At 34.6% G+C, this 20,253-nt stretch overlaps 3 protein-coding genes across 3 annotated transcripts; 2 read left to right on the top strand and 1 right to left on the bottom strand.

Moving 5' to 3' along the window:
* Positions 1-1,240: 1,240 nt before the first annotated feature.
* On the top strand, positions 1,241-4,357 carry LOC123674801. Its single transcript, XM_045609890.1, has 2 exons — positions 1,241-1,395; positions 3,953-4,357. The coding sequence occupies exons 1-2, from the start codon at positions 1,342-1,344 to the stop codon at positions 4,304-4,306; spliced, it is 408 nt and encodes a 135-aa protein (XP_045465846.1). The 5' UTR covers positions 1,241-1,341; the 3' UTR covers positions 4,307-4,357.
* Positions 4,358-4,764: 407 nt separating this feature from the next.
* On the top strand, positions 4,765-7,795 carry LOC123674802. The gene is made up of 2 exons (XM_045609891.1): positions 4,765-5,043; positions 7,452-7,795. The coding sequence occupies exons 1-2, from the start codon at positions 4,990-4,992 to the stop codon at positions 7,788-7,790; spliced, it is 393 nt and encodes a 130-aa protein (XP_045465847.1). The 5' UTR covers positions 4,765-4,989; the 3' UTR covers positions 7,791-7,795.
* A 2,639-nt stretch (positions 7,796-10,434) lies between these two features.
* Positions 10,435-12,076, bottom strand: LOC123676401. Its single transcript, XM_045612281.1, has 2 exons — positions 11,917-12,076; positions 10,435-10,808 (listed from the first exon to the last, which is right to left on the bottom strand). The coding sequence occupies exons 1-2, from the start codon at positions 11,959-11,961 to the stop codon at positions 10,455-10,457; spliced, it is 399 nt and encodes a 132-aa protein (XP_045468237.1). The 5' UTR covers positions 11,962-12,076; the 3' UTR covers positions 10,435-10,454.
* Positions 12,077-20,253: the final 8,177 nt, after the last annotated feature.

Raw genomic sequence — 20,253 nt, 5'->3', positions numbered from 1 at the left:
TCACGTTTTGAACCTGTGAATTGGCCTCCAAGATCTTGTGATTTAACACCGCAAGACTACTTTCTGTGGGGCTATATAAAGTCATTGGTCTATGCGGATAAGCCACAAACCCTTGACCATTTGGAAGACAACATTCGCCGTGTTATTGCCGATATACGGCCACAAATGTTGGAAAAAGTCATCGAAAATTGGACGTCCAGATTGGACTACATCCGAGCCAGCCGTGGCGGCCATATGCCAGAAATCATATTTAAAATGTGATGTCACAAGATTATCTTGCGGATAAATAAAATTCATGTCAATCGAATAATCCATCGTTGTTTTATTGCAATTTAAAGTTCTATAGCTCTAAAAAAACACCCTTTATAATTGGCTTTGAATATCTTGCAGATTGTTCAATGTCCTGCCAAAAACTGTCACAAACTCAATTACGTTTTATGAGGTCATACTTTAGAATTTTTTTATGATTCAGGATATTTTTTCGCAGAATTCTATGAGTCTATGACAGTTTTCCATTAAAACTTGTACCTATCTGAGACCATAAAATTATATGTTTTCATTATCTTGGGGTTCACCTCATACAGTTTGTCAATTTTCATTTTGATTGATGCCAGAGTCTGATGAAGTTGAAAGTCATAGTTTGCGAAATAAACTTAATCTGCCATGAAGAGCTGAGGAAGTTTGAAACTTCACTAGGAAAGTTATAGAGCATCTTGGAATGAACGTATATAGTCTAATGGAGGATGAAAGGTTCCTAAGATTCATAAAAGGTTGTTTTTGAGGAGAAATACTTTACCCTTAATTCATTTTACCGGAAACGTTGGGAAATGTTAACTTTATTCATGTCAGTTCATAAGATTTGAAGAATTGTAAGATCTGTGGCTATCTAGAGTAGAAAATCCCAGTTATTTAATTACAATAACAAGTCGATACAATCATTTTTCCTGCGATAACCGATTCCAAACAATCGGAGAGTTTCTGGAAGCAATAAATAAATCTCATTTGGTTTTGAACCCATGCAAATAAATTTTAATAAGATGCTAATTTGTGGATGGAGTTTTCTTCTACCGATACACAAAGGATAGGTCTGTTTTTCGTCATTCTGGTCATTTTATTATGCTAATCTCGGTCGCTTGTTTTGGTTTTCAATTTGGGAATCCCGATGTTCTTTCATTTTGAATTTCTTCAAAACGATTAGGCGCGATTGTCAACAAAAAGACCAACAACCGGTATTTCGAGTTTCGAAAAATTTTAACGATATCTGTTGATGACACAGGCTCTATTTAAGAGACAAGAGTCTGGGTAGTGGACAAGTTCGTAGTTATTCTTATTGGTGTCAAGATGATCATGAAGACTTTTGCCGGTTTAGTAGTAATCTCCATTGCCATATATTATGTGAGTTTTGTTATTACTTTTTTCGTATTCGAGAGGATAAAAACAGTAACGAAACTTTGATCGAAAATCTCAATGATACATTTAATGAAGTTTTGATAAACAAGAGTTCAATTTAATTAATGTTGATATCATTACTGTTTTGATAGCTATTTGAAGGTTTGTGTTGATAATTATAATTATGTTATTCATCGGGAGAGTGATATTTGGAAGGATGTTCAAAAGAAGTTCGGATAATATCCCACGAAAAAAATTTAGAACTCTGAATAATGTTTTTGTTTTGAAAAGTGGGCACGATGTTGGTTAATTGATTATTATAATTATTTAGCATTATTTAATGATTAAATTGGTAATTTCTTCGTTGCAAAAAATTAATAATTTCGATAATTGAACTTTTGAATCCAGATTTTCATGGAAAAATTTCTAAAGCAAAAAAGAGCTGACCAACTTGATAAGTTAAATATTTTTTTCCAAAAATAAAAACATAATTGAAAAATTGATTTGAAAAACTCCACAAATTATGGGATTGATATTGTATGAAGAATATCATACTATATGAATGCATTGGAGTCCATTTTGAACTTACTTCTATGGTTCTGATGATAAAATTTTCCTAGAATTTGGTGTGAACGTGAACATTACGAAAGCATCATATTGAATTTCAACTTGGTCGATCTTTTATTATGGAAGTATTGGTTATTTTTTGGAGATTTGGTTTCAATTTTTTATATTTCTGGAGATGAAATCAACATGAAAGTTGAAATTGATATTATAAAGCGTTTTCCAAGAATAGGTTTCATTTTATATTGAAAACATCAATCTAAGTTTATTTCATTGTGAAAAGGAGGGTATATCATTGGCCCCAAAGTCAAAATGTATTAAATCACTAGATCTCGGTGGCCAATTGTGATTCCTTTAAAGAAATGACACGATTAGGAAATTTTTCTCTCATAATTGCAATTGTTTCGTTGCTAGTGTGACGAGTAGCGCTGTCTTATTGAAAATAAGACATAAAAAATCATTTATCATATCTCGCTAGTGCAATCCATTCACCGTAACAGCAGTACCAGCCATTTTCATTTTCGAATAAAATGAGTGCACCAGCTATATCTAACTATTTTGCCACGATAGCATGAATTTTGACATCAGTTCCATTATTGCCGGCCGAGAAGATGCTTCACCATAACCCAAAAGTGCTTTACTTCACAAAATATCTGAATATTCCATTAAATCGTGAAAGTATTGAAATATAGTTGTAACATGCAGTTCAATATGCTTTTGTTTTAATTTTTCAAGTTATTTTTATTCTGTTTCGATTGTGTTCCAAAGGACCAAATGATTAATCTCAAATCCACCATATTCTTTTACAAAACATGTTTTATCGACTCAATTAAACTAGCATAAAAATATTGGAGTCAAAAATCCCAACACAAATTAAATTTTATTCAAATTGATCCGCTTAGTCTATAGATGAACGGCCAATCATATAACTCAGTGAACAATTTTTGCGAATTCAAAAGATCCAATATCCAATATTTTTTCAATAATTCGATCACGGAATTCTATCGAAAAAGTACTTTGTGCTCTACTGACTCAGAAGGAGGCTATAATGTCTTCTGACTGCATGTATGTATGTTTCTCCGACGTTATTGATCCTCTTCATAGTCAGTTCATATAAGCGAATCAAGAAAAATAAATTGTTCAGAAAGTCTAAAAAAAACTTGAAAATATTCATTAAACTTTTCGAACAATGCAGTTCATAATCGGCGATAACCGATAATAAAGCATAGTACAGTTTTTTCCAAAGTCATTTGACGAACATAAGTTCATCTCATCACTATAGAAACAAATCTCTGGAACCACTGAAAAAAGAACAGTTTTCCAAATATGAAAAATCCATGTTTAAATTTCCAGAACATTCCTTAAAAACTGCATATCAATTTGAAAGGATTAGCTTTGAGGAATAGATTGTAACAAGTCTTATACTTTCTATGTTTTTACTACCAAAAATATGGTAATTTAGAGATCACATTGTGTAGCAGAGCAGTTTCGAACTCATTTCAAGTTCATCTTCAAACACTACCAATGGGTTACGGTTAACGGTTGAATCAATCCAATATTTGAGGGATCAAATCAAAAAAAGTTTTCCAAAAAAATAAAATCATAAAATTGAAAACTTGCCTTGAAACGACGACAAAAACATATTTTTCAATGCAAAGTCCTAGTTTCTGCAATGAAGATTTCTTAAATATTTCAGTTATGATAATCCTACTGAATTGGAATCTACGAAGGTTTAATTTGTTTTTGTTTTGGAAGTCTCTTTTATGAGACTTCACAAAAATGAAATACTTGAAACTAAGCTGAAAGTTGGAACGACACTTGTTTCTGATCAAGGACCATTTGTCAGGTTCAGTATCTATCTGGATGATAGATCTTCTCTTTCTCAAAGCTTCCTAAAGGATTCAGACCAACATCCAAAATTTCATGAATGAATGAGCGAATGAAAAATACTGCACACAAACGGTTTTGACCAATTTTTTTCTTTTTTTTCTTTCGATAGGTGGAATCCGCAAAACTGAGCTTCGCTCACAGAAACCCTCCCCACCCAGACTGCAGAGAGCATACCAAATACATAACCGAGGAACAAGTTAATCAGTTGAACAAAGGTTTCTACCCTGACAGTCCAGTGATCAGGCAGCATATCCTCTGCATCTGGAAAGAAAAAGGTGTGATGAACGAATCCGGAAACTTACAACCTGAAGTGATTAAGACCAAGCTGGGAAGCCTCCTCCCTCAAAACGACCAAGCCAAACAGCAGGTACAAGGTTGTATTGTAAAGAAGAGCAATCCAGCTGAAACTGCCTACGCCTTCTACCAGTGTGTCTCCCCACTCCTTGCTAAATACAACAATTGAATGCATTCTCGACTTTGACTTTATTGTGATTCGAATATAGATTAGGAAATTCACTTTTTGTTTCAATTTTAATCACCCATAAAATTGTTTGCAACCAATTAGGGTCCCACAAACTAGTTCTTCTACATTTTTTTATGTCAGTCCATAAAATTTGAAGTATTGAAGGATTTGTGGCTATCTAGAGTAGAAAATTCCAGTTATTTAATTACAATAACAACTCCATAAAATCATTTTTCCTGTGATAACCGACTTCAAACAATCGGAGAATTTCTGGAAGCAATAAATAAATCTCATTTGTTTTCAAACCCATGCAAATAAATTCCAATAAGATGCTAATTTGTCAATGGAGTTTTCTTCTACCGCTACACAAAGGATAGGTCGGTTTTTCGTCATTCTGGTCATTTTATTATGCTTATCTCGGTGGCTTGTTTTGGTTTTCAATATGGGAATACCACAGCAGGATTATCGGTAAATATATGTTTTAAATGCGAAGTGGTAACGCCGATATTCTTTTATTTTGAATTTCTTCAGAACAATTAGGCGCGATTGTCAACAAAAAGACCAACAACCGGTATTTCGAGTTTTGAAAATTTTTAACCATATCTGCGGATGCCACAGGCGCTATTTAAGAGACAAGAGTCTTGGTAGTGGACAAGTTCGTAGTTATTCTTATTGGTGTCAAGATGATCATGAAGACTTTTGCCGGTTTAGTAGTAATCTCCATTCCCATATATTATGTGAGTTTTGTTATTACTTTTTTCGTGTTCAAGAGGATGAAAACACTAACGAAACTTTGATCGAAAATCTCAATGATGCATTCAATGGAGTTTTGATAAACAAGAGTTCAATTTAATTAATGTTGATATCATTACTGTTTTGATAGCTTTTTGAAGGTTTGTGTTGATAATTATAATTATGTTATTTATCGGTAGAGTGATATTTGGAAGGATGTTCTAAAGAAGTTTGGATAACATCGCAAGAAATAAAAATCTAGAATTCTGGAATGATTTTTCTGTTTTGAAAAGGAGGCACGATGTTTGTTAATCGATTATCATAATTATTTCGAATTGTTCAATGATAAAATTAGGATGCAACAAAAATTAATAATTTCGATAATTGAACTTTTGAATCGAGATTTTCATTGAAAAACTTCGAAAGCAAAAAAGAGCTGACCAACTTGATAAGTTAAATGTCTTCGTTCAAAAATGAAAAAATAATTGATGAATTAGTTGAAAAAACTCCATAAACAACAAATGCAGTAGAGTCCACTTTGAACTGAATTCTATGGTTCTGATGATAAAATTTTCCTACAATTAGGTGTGAACATTACAAAAGTAAATTAAATTTTAACTTAATCGATCTTTTATTATGAAAGTATTGGCTATTTTTTCGATATTTTGTTTTAACTTTCTATGTTTCTGGAGATCCAATCAACATTAAGCTTGAAATTAATATTATGAAGGGTTTTCCAAGAACAGGTTTCATTGTATATTGAAAAAATCAATCTATGTTTATTTCATTGTAAAGAGGAAGGTATAAACGATAAAAAAAAGATATTAGCTAGCACGGCTATGGTTGCAGCACCATATACTTTTCATGAAATTTTCCATGACCAATTTGCACTTTTGCTTCTGTATGTTCTCGATTATTTCAATAATTTCATCTCTAAGGTCTTGAATCGATCATGGAGCATTGGCATAGACCTTATCCTCCACGTGACCCCAAAGGATAAAGTCTATAGGTATTAAATCACAAGATCTCGGTTGCCAATTGTGATTCCCTTCAAGAAATGACACGATTAGGAAATTTTTCTCTCATAATTGCGATTGTTTCGTTGCTCGTGTGACAAGTATCGCCGTCTTGTTGAAAATAAACGTTCGACCATAAAAAATCTTTTATTATAACTCGCTAGTGCAATCCATTCACCGTAACAGTAGTGCCAGCCTCATTTTCGAATAAAATAAGTGCAATAACACCACCAGCTATATCATCAATTTTTCTTTTGTTCTTCAAATAACAAACTTGCCCCGACAGCTTGAATTTTGACATCAGTTCCACTATTGCCGACCGAGATAATGCTTCACCATAACCCAAAAGTGTTTTACTTCACAAAATATCTAAATATTCCATCAAATCATGAAATAATTGAAAGATAGTTGTAACATGCAGTTCAATATGCTTTTGTTTTAATTTTTCAAGTTATTTTTATTCTGTATCGATTGTGTTCCAAAGGACCAAATGATTCATCTCAAATCCACCATATTCTTCTACAAAACATGTTTTATTGACTCAATTAAACTAGCATAAAAATATTGGGGTCAAAAATCTCAACACCAATTAAATTTCATTCAAATTGATCCCTTTGGTCTATAGATGAACGACCAATCATATAACTCAATGAACAATTTTTGCGAATTCAAAAGATCCAATATCCAATATTTTTTCAATAATTCACCAGGAAAGGTCATATAGAACTCAATTCTGGATATTAATTTTTTCCGGTGGCGGTGATATGTGATCAACCAAAGTGGCTAATTGAAAAACGTTGTTGATATGGTACAATCACACATTTGATAATCGATGTTTCCAACGAAAAATGGTATTTTCCCAGTGGCAGGGATACGCCACCAAAATGCGTGTTCCATTTACGAAATCCATTACGAAATTGGAAGCAGAGCTCCTAACAATTCGTGGAAATCGTCCATAATGAAACTGAGAAAATTCGGGAAAAGGAGAGACTTTGTTCGATCACGGAATTCTATCGGAAAAGTACTTTGTGCTTTACTGACTCAGAAGGAGGCTATAATGTCTTCTGACTGCATGTATGTAAGTTTCTCCGACGTTATTGATTCACTTCTCATAGTCAGATTATATAAGGGAATCGAGAAAAATTATAAATTATTGTGAGAAACCTTAAAGAATATTTATGAAATACTTGAAACTAAGCTGAAAAATCGAACGACACTGGTTTCTGATCAAGGACCATTTGTCAGGTTCAGTATCTATCTGGATGATAGATCTTCTCCTTCTCAGAGCATCCTGAAGCATTCAGACCAACATCCAAAATTTCATGAATGAATGAGCGAATGAAAAATATTGCACACAAACGGTTTTGATCAATTTTGTTATGTTATTTTTTCGATAGGTGGAATCCGCAAAACTGAGCTTCGCTCACAAAAATCCTCCCCACCCAGACTGCAGAGAGCATACCAAATACATAACCGAGGAGCAGGTTAATCAGCTGAACAGAGGTTTCTACCCAGACAGTCCAGTGATCAGGCAGCATATCCTTTGTATTTGGAAAGAAAAAGGCGTGATGAACGAATCCGGAAACTTACAGCCTGAAGTGATTAAGTCCAAGCTCAAAAACGAACAAATCAAACAGCAGGTACTACGTTGCATCGTACAGAAGAGCAATCCAGCTGAAACTGCCTACGCCTTCTACCAGTGTGTCTCCCCACTCCTTGCCAAATACAACAATTGAAGGGACTTTGACTTTATTGTGATTCGAATATAGATTAGGAAATTCACTTTTCGTTTCAATTTTAATTACCTTTAAAATTTTTTGCAACCAAGGACCCACGAGCTAGTTCTTCTACATAGTCCGTTAGTTCGAGAACTAGCTCTTTCACATAATTTGTTAAATAGTTATTTGGATAGTCCAAAAGATTGAAAACTAGCGGCTTAACTTTTATTCAGTTCATTAATTCTCGAACTAGTTCTTTTACATAGTTTGTGAAATAGTTCTTTGGGTTGTTCGTAAGATTGATAACTAGTTCCATCACCTCTATATACATAGTTCATTAGTTCGTGAACTAGTTCTTGTTCATAGTTTGTAAAATCGTTCATTAGATTGTTAGTGAGATTGAGGAACTAGTACGTTCACTTTTATATAGTCCTTCAGATTGCGAAATAGTTCTTTTAGATACTTAGTTCGTTAGTTCTCGAACTAGTTCCTTCACATAGTTGTGAAATAGTTCTTTCGTAGTTTGTAAGATTGAGAACTTGTTCCTTCACCTCTACATAGTTCATTAGTTCTCGAAATAGTTCTTTACATAATTCGATAGGAACTGTGTTTTTACAGTTTGTGGAAGAGTTTTTTGAATAGTTAGTAAGATTTAAAACTAGTTTCCTCAGTTCATTCGCATAATAAGTTTCTTTATATTGGTTAATTCTTGAGTTTATTGAGTATCGATGGATAGCAAATCTTCAGCTCTTTCAGTGGCAATATCTTCAGGAAAAATGTCAACATTTGATGAATCCAATAAAATATATTTGTTCGAGATGTTCTTTCCACAAGAAAAAGAAGGTGAGTTTGTTAATATACAGGGAATAATATGCTGTAATAATGACCGTCATAAACATTGATTTACCAAGCGTGTTCATTCAGAATGACCATTCGATTTCTCAGTGTGTAGAAATCTTGAAGAGAAATCTAATTCGATCACTTTTAGATTTGGTACTTTGGTAGTTCAACAGAAAATCTTCGAGAGTCTTCTGTGATGATTGGTTTAATGTAAAGAGTTAGCTATGGGGAATCGATAGAATCTTGGAAAGTTGAAGTTTTTGTGATATTTTTGAATTCCTTTTCCTCCTAAATGATCTATTCTGTATTAAATAGATTATCTGCGAGACTCTACAAGATTAAGGGTAACAGATCATTGAGAACGCGGATTGTCTGTCCACAAAGTTGTAGGGAAACTTTTTGAAGCCTCTGTTGCTGCTTGGAAACATCGTCATTGTGATTCAAATACAGATTAAGAAGTTTACCCGTTGTTTCAATTTCATCCTGCTCATCGTTCGGGAATTCTTGAATTCGAATTTCTCCAGATGAAATTGAACAATTGGCGTAGATTTGCGAATTGTTTAGCTGGGAGTTGCTTTGTGCGGCTCTTCTAAGGCGAGTATTTTCTTTGGAATCGAATATAGGGCTCGAAACTTTGATTCGGATCAGAGCACAAAGCGTGATGCTTACTTGGGATGGAGCTGTTATTGCACTTCGAACTTCAATCTCGTGATAGTTTATGATGCAACAGAGATATTCCAGTTATTTCCATTTAGTAGGAAATTATGTAGAATATCAACTTGGAGTGCAGTGTTTGTTTGGACTGAATGCTTCGAATACCGGAGTGGACGTTCAATCAGGATTGGCTCAGGGAATTCTGAGCAATTATGAAAGATGGAAATTTCATCCATGTTATTCCAGCAGGGATGAATAATCAGAATGTTCGTTGCAGTGGGTACCTACCTCATAAATTTATACTGATTGATTAATTCCAAACATTGAGTGATAACCACTTATGGTAGATTATAATATCACGAATCGATTATGGTTTCTATTATTCACGAGGACATTTTATGAACTGGGTTATTTGAGTGAGCAATGCGTAATATTTTGAGGTTATTATAGCCATTATTGCTAGTAGTACACTCTCATTAGGCAATCATGAGCTTCTTCCTGCTCCACACAGAATGCCATTGTCTGTTTATGATAACCCTATTTTTTCAGGTGCTTCCTGAGGCAGCCAGGTTCTTACTGAGATACAAATACTTTTTGGATCTTGCAGTACTGAAGTTTTGAAAAAACATTTTGGAGTGAATCATCCTTGGGAGATTCCGCCAGAATTTTCTCTTTTATATAGGTGCCTTTTATTCAACTACAGACCTCAAGTTTCGGTCTAGTAAAAGTTTTGGTGCCCTCTTTCTGATAAGTGTAGTGGCTCCTTCGTTATTTTTGACAAGAGACAAGAAACCAAACTGAAAAAACCTTATTGTCTTCACCCTAATTTATTGATTTTTCTTTGGAACTTACATATCAACTTTGAATAGAAGACATGGGAATTGCAGCTGGACTATCAGAATGAATAGCTATGTCTAATTTGTTGTGCTTGTTTCTGGGATAATTTTCAAAAAGTTCTACTGCCTGAAAGACTCCTCCCACCTTTACACTAAAAACGTTATCGTTTGTTTCGTATGAATAAATTTCGACGTTTCTGGTATCGAGGTAGATTTTGCACCTAGTTCTGAAGGTTTGCAAGTGAGAACTACTTAATTGAAAACTGTTTACAGTATCTAGTTGATGAGAGCAATAATACATATTATTTATTCAATAAATATAAAACCGAAAATAAAGACTTAATCAATTTATTTAAGAGTTGTATTTTTTCACAAGATGATGTATGCAATTGTAAAAATCGTTGGCTGTTTTCTGTGGGGTCTTTTTCTGGACAATACAATTCTGAGCTGTCTTAATATCGTCTTGGTTGCTGTTGGAGAAGTCGTCAATTTTCTCAGTTATAACTCCCTTATCTAGTATACCATCCTCGTTCATAACACCCATCTGCTTCCAAATGCACATCAGATGCCTGGAATATTCTGGGCAATTTGGATCAACTAGGTCTCCTCTGTTTAGAAGATTGATTTGGCCTTGACCAAAGTTATGTCCTACGCACTGCTTATGACGTGGATCTCTATGGTTGAAATCGATCTTCAGAGCTCTGGCCTGAAAGATGGTTGATTAAAAGAATGAACATTTTGGTAACATATCAGAATGACAAAACGAGGGAATTCTTGACGTGACAGGAGCTTTTGAGCGATGCAATTTGCGCAAGCAAATGTAGGATCTGTTGTCAATGAAATATTTGTTTTCTTTCTATATATTCTGCCCAAATTTTGTATGGTTCTGATGCAGCTATGAACATAAAATTTCGCACGAAACTTGACATTGTTATTCTATATATAACCATAAAATCTTATTTCAATAGTTTTCGCTATCAGTGGAATATTTGGTATTTCTTCTTGAATGGTTGTGCTGATGTGATCAGCTTGAAATTTTACACGAAGTTTGAAATAGTTAGTTCATATCAACACAACAATTATCTAATTCGAGGAAATCAACTATTTTTTTTTGGCTGAAGGGATATTTTAATACAATTTAACTGCTTGCCTTTCAAATTTCCTCCAATGTTCTTTCTCTTCAGTAGGAGAGATAACTTCAATAGCAAGAAATTTACACAACCAAATCCAAAAAGACAATTTAAATTCTCTGCATCAATCGAGAATAAACACGAAACAAAACAAATGGCAAGAATCTGTTTTGCAGGTTTCCAAACGAGGAGGATTGTTTCCTCATTACCTTCCTTGTTTGTGAACAGTCTTACATTTATTTAACGAAACAAGTATCTAACTCTTCCAATCAAAATATTCTATTCTGACGGGTAATTTACTTGGAGAATCTTTTGAAACAACAAGATTCATCCTTATTTAATCAAGCTGCACTTTACTGTAGGAATTAGAATGTTGGATATAGTCGCTTCATATTGTTGAAAGTTGATGAAGATAATATAAGGAACTATACGAAACTTTATGACCTACTTGAATTTTGATGTTTTAATTTCTAGCAACTAACTTAATCAAAATGACTTAGTTCAATCAAGTTTCTGGAAGAGTATGTCAACAGCTTTTCGGGCTTATGGAAAATCGAATTTCAATTATATCTGATATTTCAAAAATAAAACTTCAAAATTCGAAACCTTCAGAAATTTTTCCGAATAAGTTCATATTACAATAAAGTCAGGTGAAGTGAGAGAAATATGCATATAAAAACTTACAGAGAAGACACAGAAGAAAAAGAACAGCACAAAAGAATACTTCATGTTTGCTGAGAAGAAATGCAACAACTTACTTTGAAGCAGATTAACTTTCCTTTTATATTGTAGAATCCGATATATCTGTCAATATTATGATATTGAATTGGATTTTCCCGAAGTAAGAGTAGCTTGATCCTGATCCTACAGCATATAGGTCATTGTTATCAATTTGTGATTAAATTATCACATTATTTTTAGAAAAAACCATGTTTGTATGCTTCATTGGTGGTGTTATTTCCATATCTGTTGTTTTTTGAGCTCTGGTCTTCGAACCGTCACAATATCTGCAATTTTCGAATTTGAATTGAAGCATTGTCGTAACAAATTATAATCTGTATCCCAGTACTTTTAATTTCCTCAGAAGTAAACCAAAACGAAATTCATTCGTAACAAAGAATTCTACATTTTATTTTCATGAATGTAATGTTCTGTTATGTCTACGCTACAGGACGGAATTTATGTGATATCGAGTTCAAATTTGGCACGGTTTTTCTCGGTTTTCCCGCTTTTATCGGTATATTCGTGGTGAACAAGCTGCATTTCCACCAATAGATTTCAGTTTAGAAAAAAGTAGGTGTTTCTTCGATATGTTACGAATGCTGCGGATAGTGGTTTGGATCTGGCAAACTATTCTCGTTTTTTAGGTATTTTTTTAGTCCTGGACGTTTTGTGTTTATTTGCTAAGAATGCATGAAAAATTTTCAACTCATTGAGCGTTTGTTTTCCTATGAAAGTGGGATCCTTCAAGCAATTTTCCTGGTTCACTTGACGTAATCATAATGGAATTTTGGATTAAACTTAATAATAATATTAATAGTGTCTTTATTTGGCAAAATTCTAGGGGCGAAGTCTAGCCAAGGCTACTCCACTCAACCCCCAACTTATTACTTATTTATTATTCCACACCTGCAGTGAACACTTATAATTTCAACTGGGTAGGATCTGTTGTCACTGAAATATTAGTTTTTTCCTTCAATATTTTGTTTTTCTGTGGATTTGTTGACAAAATCGAATAGAAATTTAGCAGATATAGATATTCGAAATCTCATCACGGAAATTTTGGGTATTGCTGTTTCGATATTATTTTAACTTTATATTAAATGCAAAATTTCATTTTGATAAGAATGCGTTATTTCGGAAATATCGGAAAAACAAAATTTCTAAATATTCACGGAATTTCTAGACAAATTTTGCAAATTAGTGAATATTCGAGAAGTTTTTTGGCTTTTCCGTTTGAGTATTAATTATCATGTTGAGACCGATGGATAGACCGAATTGAATTTAAAGTTGAAGTAAGAAGTTATTTCAAGCAAAACTTTTTTCTTTCTCGAATCCCTTTGAAGATGTTGAATTATTTCAATTTATTTGTGAAAATTCTGAACGTGTTGGGGTACCTAATAAGTGTTTGAATTTTGGAGGATATTGTACCCAGAGATATTTCAATATTTTCATGTTTTTGTTGAGCTCCTAAAATGCCTCAGTGGCGTAGTTTTTAGAGGTTTCGAGACTTCACTCGCCACTAACGTCTACGCCAATGAGATTAGGAGCTATTTAGAGCCATCTCCTGATTTTAAGACTTGTCTCCATGAAGAGGTATATGTCTTAAAAGCCATTAGGACTTGTTTTCGAGACTAATAACTTCAATGTTATCTCCTATTTTTCAACATATAGAATGTTTTCTTTGAAACTACTGCGGTCTCTATAACATTGAAGTAATTTTTATCGAAAACGGTATGTTTTAACGGTTTTAGAAAAGTTGTGAAAAAATGTCAGGAAAATCAGGAACCTATTCTAATTGGCGTAAACGATAGGAATGACTAAAAACACGAAACAAAAATCCTCGAAGACTAAGCCAGTGAGACATTGTAGGAAATAAAAAAAAATTAAAATGTAGGAATTAAAAAAAAAATGAGTACAATAAAAATAAATTGAAAATAATGAAAAGAATTAAGTTCATCAGCCTGTATCACCGAAGTGATTCGAGGTTATATTTTGAAAAACTTTTTATTTCTACTACAACTATCTCTTCATAAAGTTATAAGAAGGACTTTTGAAGGATCCCGTATAAGGCTTCATCTCATTTTGAGTGGTTGTCCCCCAAACAGATTATTTCGTAATGGATTGTGTCAAATTTCAAGCCAAAGGTTTCGAATGATAATATTTGACTCGCTGATGCCGTATCCGAAGTCAAATTCAATTCTGTCCGTCCGTCGTTCTTGAATACGATAATTATCAATCGGAAAATTGCACAAACTTGAAGAATTTCAGGTTCGGTTTGGTTTTGCAAAATTCGTCTAGAGGTTCCGTAAATATTTGTTTCCCCGATATTTCCAAAAGAACCGATTCACTCATAATGAAATTTTGTATAAAATAACAATTTCCAGATTCTAAATTGCTAAATTAATAACTATAGAATGAAGAAACTGAAGTTTATCTTAATTTATTTTGTCGCTCTCTCAAGAATAATTCTAATAAAGCTGCCATTTCTTTTCCTTTCAAACTTCCTTCGTTGACATTTCACAGGAAGTTGATCCAACCCTCCCCCCCCTCTTGCTAATGATGCCTTTCCACCTACACGGAGCATCGAAAAGCACACCCTTCAAACTTTCACTTTATGCCATAGACAAATATCTGACTCGGTATTCCTCTCAAGCTTCACGGTTTGTTAAGCCACACATGGTTACAAAGAAGGCTTGCGTTTTCTGCGATGATAATCAGCAGCTGACGTCTACAATCGTGACTTTTCCGATGCCTTTTCAGTTACGAATGAAATTGCTAAAGGTGATTCCGTGCCTCTTTGAAATGAGATTTTTCTGCTGTGTGTACGCTATTCGAGTCGGCTTCTGTTGCGTGTGTCTTTTGCCGCCTACACTGGAGGTTTTGATTGTTATACATATATGCGTTTATGTGTCTGAAGTCTTTTGTTGGGTTTTATTTGAAACAAGGCAAAAAAAACCGTGACTTCGAGTGTCGAGCTTTCATCAGGATTTAGATAAAAAACAGTGGAAATTTTACGCAGAGGTTTATATATTCGGGTTTATATCACCCCCGTTTAACCTGTAAATGAGTGTTGAAGGATTTTACGTCGTTAGATTGTGAAATTATTAGTTTTTTTTTAATGATTCAATTTTTTCATTAGGTCGATTGAAAAGTTCCTGGTCTGATGCACAGATTGCGTTGCTAGTATTAAATCCATTATTATTTTTAGTTAGTACCAACCTTCAAACGATACGTGTCCAAATTTGACAGCAAACCGAGCATCAGTCTGTGAGATATAGCGTTGTTAGTGTAGCTACTTTTGTTATTTGAAGCAAGATAGAAAAAAAAGACTTCCGTGTGCTGATAAAATGTTGCTCTTTGAAGGGAAAAAATACAGTTGAAGCAAAATTTTGGCTTGATGATGAGTTTTCGGGGTCTGCACCAGGAAAATCAACCATCATTGATTGGAATGCTGAGGACGGCGAACGCAGTATACGCCCAAAAGAGGCTGTCACTGTCAAAAAAAAAAAAAAAAATCACAATATAATTTTAAATGACCGTGAAGTGAAGTTGATCGAGATAGCAGACATTGTGAAGATATCATCTGAACGTGTACATCATATCATTGACGAATATTTGTACATGAGAAAGCTGTGAGCAAACTGGGAGCCGCGCGAGCTCACAATTGATCAAAAGCAACAAGGTGTTAATGATTCTGAGAAGTGTTTGAAGCTATTTAGTTGCAATAAACCTGAATTTTCGCGTCGATAGGTGACAATGGATGAAACATGGTCCATCATTTCACTCCGGAGTCCAATAGACTGTCAGCTGAGTGGACTGCACTCGATGAACCGAATCCAGAGCGAGGAAAAACACAACCGTTAGCTGGCAAGCTTATGGCATCAGTATTCTGCGATGCGCAAGGTATAATATTCATTGATTACCTCCAAAAGGGCCAAACCATCAACAGCGATTATCATATAGAGTTATTGAATCGTTTAAAGGATGAAATCGTTGAAAAACGGTTCCATTTGGAGAAAAAAAGGTGATGTTTCATCAAGACAATGCACCGTGTCACAAATCAATGAAAACAATGGCAAAATTCCATGTATTGGGCTTTGAATTGTTTCTGCATCCACCGCATTCGCCAGATCTATCCCCCAGCGACTTTTTCCTATCCTCGCTGGAAAGAAATTCAGCGCCAATGAAGAAGTAATCGCCGAAACTAAGGCCTGTTTTGAAGCGAAAGAAAAATCGTCTTATAAAAATGGTATCGAAAAGTTGGAAGACCACTATAATCGTTGTATCGCTCTCGAAGGCAACTATGTTGAATAATAAAATCGAATTTTGCCAATGAAATGTGTTTTGCTATGATAGACCGGGGACTTTTCAATTGGCCTGTTATATTATAGCATTCTATGTTAGTCAGAAGTTTTTTAAACTATAACTGTGCGATCATAATTGATGGAGTATGAACGAACGATTGAAAATCCCAGGTAAACAAAATTTTTCATCATTAATAATGAATATGGTCTGAAGATTGATTTCCTTGTGAGGTCATATTGTACCTACTTGATTTTCACAGGATTTTCGGAAAGTGGGTTATCCAAAACTAAAACCAACTAATGCCAACGTTTCGCGGATATATTTCCACTTCGCGGATATATTTCCACTTCTTTCTTTGCCCTGAAGAAGTGGAAATATATCCGCGAAACGTTGTCATTAGTTGGTTTTAGTTTTGGATAACCCACTTTCCTAAAATCCTGTGAAAATCAAGTACAATTAATAATGAATCCACGTTAACGTGTTGGTATGGATAGTTTAATTATAAGGAATGGAATAGAACCTCTCCATTAAAATTGGAATTATAGCTTACAATAGAGAACCAAAGGTGCGTAATCGAAAGCAGATCTGACCTGATTCCACCAATCATTATTTTCTTTTGAGACTCATCACCACCCGAAGAAGCCTCAGTAGACATCTTCTCTTCCCTAATGATCCTATTTATTCTCATGACGCCATTTTCTTGTGGAGCTTTTTTCCTTCCCCAAGGGTCTGTGTTTTGTAATACAAAAGGAAGGACCGAGAGAATCGCGCTTCTGTAATAATTGGGCAAACTTGGCATAATTTGTATCCTATAATGTCTATGATAACCGTTTTCGCCACTCTTAGGTCCTGAATGTAGTAGGAGGATTTGTTTTTCTCTTTTGGAGAAGCTGGAGTTTTAACTCCGAGTTATAACGAGAAATACATACTACTCTAGGGACAAAACGTTGTGAAAAAGAATTTTGCTTGCTTGTTCGTTTTCCCAACTGTCTAATATTTGCGTTGAAATGATATTCAGGAAGGTTGGATCTACTGATGAATAATTCGAAGTCGAATTTATATCTACAGCTGAATATAATTTGAAACTTGTTCAAAACCATGGAGAGGATTGTCAAGTATCAGCAGCCAATCAAAATATCCAGTAAATAAAGAGTGTTTTTTTAGAGCTATAGAAGTTTAAATTGCAATAAAACAACGATGGATTATTCGATTGACATGAATTTTATTTATCCGCAAGATAATCTTGTGGCATTACATTTTAAATATGATTTCTGGCATATGACCGCCGCGGCTTCCCGGATATAGTCCAATCTGGACGTTCAATTTTCGATGACTTTTTCCAACATTTGTGACCGTATATCGGCAATAACACGGCGAATGTTGTCTTCCGAATGATCAAGGGTTTGTGGCTTATCCGCATAAACCAATGACTTTACATAGCCCCACAAAAAATAGTCTAGCGGTGTTAAATCACAAGATCTTGGAGGCCACTTCACAGGTCCAAAACGTAAAATTGGGTGGTCACCAAACGTGTCTTTCAATAAATCTATTGTGGCACGAGCTGTGTGACATGTTGCGCCGTCTTGTTGGAACCACAGCTCCTGGACATTATGGTTGTTCAATTCAGGAATGAAAAAGTAAGTAATCATGGCTCTATACCGATCACCATTGACTGTAACGTTCTGGCCATCATTGTTTTTGAAGAAGTACGGACCAATGATTGCACCAGCCGATAAAGCGCACCAAACAGTCAGTTTTTCTGGATGTAACGGTGTTTCGACATACACTTGAGGATTAGCTTCACTCCAAATGCGGCAGTTTTGTTTGTTGACGTAGCCATTCAACCAGAAGTGAGCTTCATCGCTAAACAAAATAAAACGGACGTAGTGCGCGATAAGTATTCCGCACAGAACCATTATTTTCGAAATAAAATCGCACTATTTGCAAGCGTTGTTCAGGCATGAGTCTATTCATGATGAATTGCCAAACCAAACTGAGAATAAATCACTTGACAGCTGTTAAATCGGTCGTCATCTTGAACAGTAATGCCAACCTAAAGTTATATACCTCGAAAAAAAGACCCGTTAGAATCAGAATCAGATTAACAGAAATTAAAAATAATAATTCTCAAATAAATATCGACAACAATCGTAATTTCATATAAGAATTCAATGCAAAAAAATCAACTCATTCTAATTTGACAATTCAAAACTTTCTTGAATATTATCATATTCCTTTTAGACTAACTACACCATTGTGGAAAAGCTGCTCAGTTTTTTTCGATAAAACTCACGGTTTACACAGCTACTATTCATTACATCACTCCATTTTGCCGAGCGTGCAAACACACCCGTCGAAATATTTTTGTCGTCCGAGGTTAATTATTTTCCAACTTCGTTTATTTCATAAGCTCAAACATCCAGTGCGGAAAATGTTGACCCGAAATTGAAATCCTTTATGTACACGATAAAAAATTCACCTTGCCCGCCTGGCGAATGTAGTTCAATCTTATGCTGAATCATAAATCACATGGAGGGCATGAAATGTTGAATAGATGCTCACATCCGCAGTTGTTGTTCAACCAATGAAATATTCCATTCCATTCTGAACCGTCATAAACGAAGTTAGTAGATCTCCCAAACCTTAATGGCTACAACTCCCTTCGATAATCAACAAGGCTTGCACCTTTAATGAATTTATGGAATGGGTCACATAACAGGTTATGGGCCCATGCACTGGTAATCATTATTCTCGATGATGGATGAATCTTTGGAATTGTTCGAGGAGAATTATTGTGGAATACATCGAAAATTTCAGTTTGATCTGTGAATTTGGGAGGTTAAACTTCGACGAAACAAAGATATTGATAGTTTAGAGATTTTGAGAGACTACTTGCTCCATACTCAAAGGTTCAAATCTTGTACAAACAAATTTAATCTTTTTTTATGAAAAAATTGTTGAGAAATTTTTTATTGGAGGTCCCAAAAAGCACAGAATCAGATGTTTTTGCTTGTTTGTTTAGAAATCAAGGGTTTTCCAATAGGAGGTTTCATTTTCAATGACCAGCTAGGTTTCTGGGCACTTGTTACTTTTGAAGCTATCCTGTTTTCACAATTAACTAGATGACACTATGCCATTATTGAAAATGGACCGATACACGCTTTAACAACTTACAGACACCATTGAAATTCGCTAAAAAAATGGTAAAAAGTCACACTTTGCAAAGTCAGTGACAGCCTCTTTTGGGTGTCCACTTCGTTCACCGTCTTCGGTGCTCATTTCACCACGTTTAAACTTAGCATACCAATCAATGATGGTTGATTTTCGTAGTGCAGACCCCGGAAACTCTTCATCAAGCCAAGATTTTGCTTCGATGTATTTTTTTCCTTCAAAAAGCAATATTTTATCAGCACACGGAATTCCATTTTTCCATCTTTTTTCGAATAACAAAAGAAGCTACACTCACAACGCAATATTTCACAAACTAATGGTCGGACTGCTGTCAAATTTTGACACGTATTTTTTGAAGGTTGGTACTAACTAAAAATCATATGGATTTAATACGAGCACCGCCATCTTTGCATCAGACCGGGGAATATCAATTAGCCTAATATGTCAATGCTCCACAATCGATTCATGACCTCAAAGATGCAATTCGTGAAGTTACTGAGGACATACAGCCGCAAATGTGCAAATCATGGAAAATTTCATTGAAAGAACATCCATTGATTTCTTTCGAATTATACTTTCTTCTTTGTAATATCAAAATAAAACCTCTTATTGAAAAACCCTTTGAAATTTTATCTCTTCTCGATATCGAAGAAACATCATACTGCAGTTGAGCATCTGCAATATCTCATCTGTCAGCTCAAAACATAACTCCACATTTACACAACAAAAAACCTTTATCCATCTCCATTCCTGTCAACTTCAGAAATAAATAAAAAAAAAGAAAAACTAGCTTCAGGTACACACCAAACGGAAAACTCCCAG

This window comes from Harmonia axyridis, chromosome 3 (genome assembly GCF_914767665.1).
Source record: "Harmonia axyridis chromosome 3, icHarAxyr1.1, whole genome shotgun sequence".
Classification (NCBI taxonomy): domain Eukaryota; kingdom Metazoa; phylum Arthropoda; class Insecta; order Coleoptera; family Coccinellidae; genus Harmonia; species Harmonia axyridis.
This window is presented reverse-complemented; position numbering and strand designations above follow the sequence as displayed.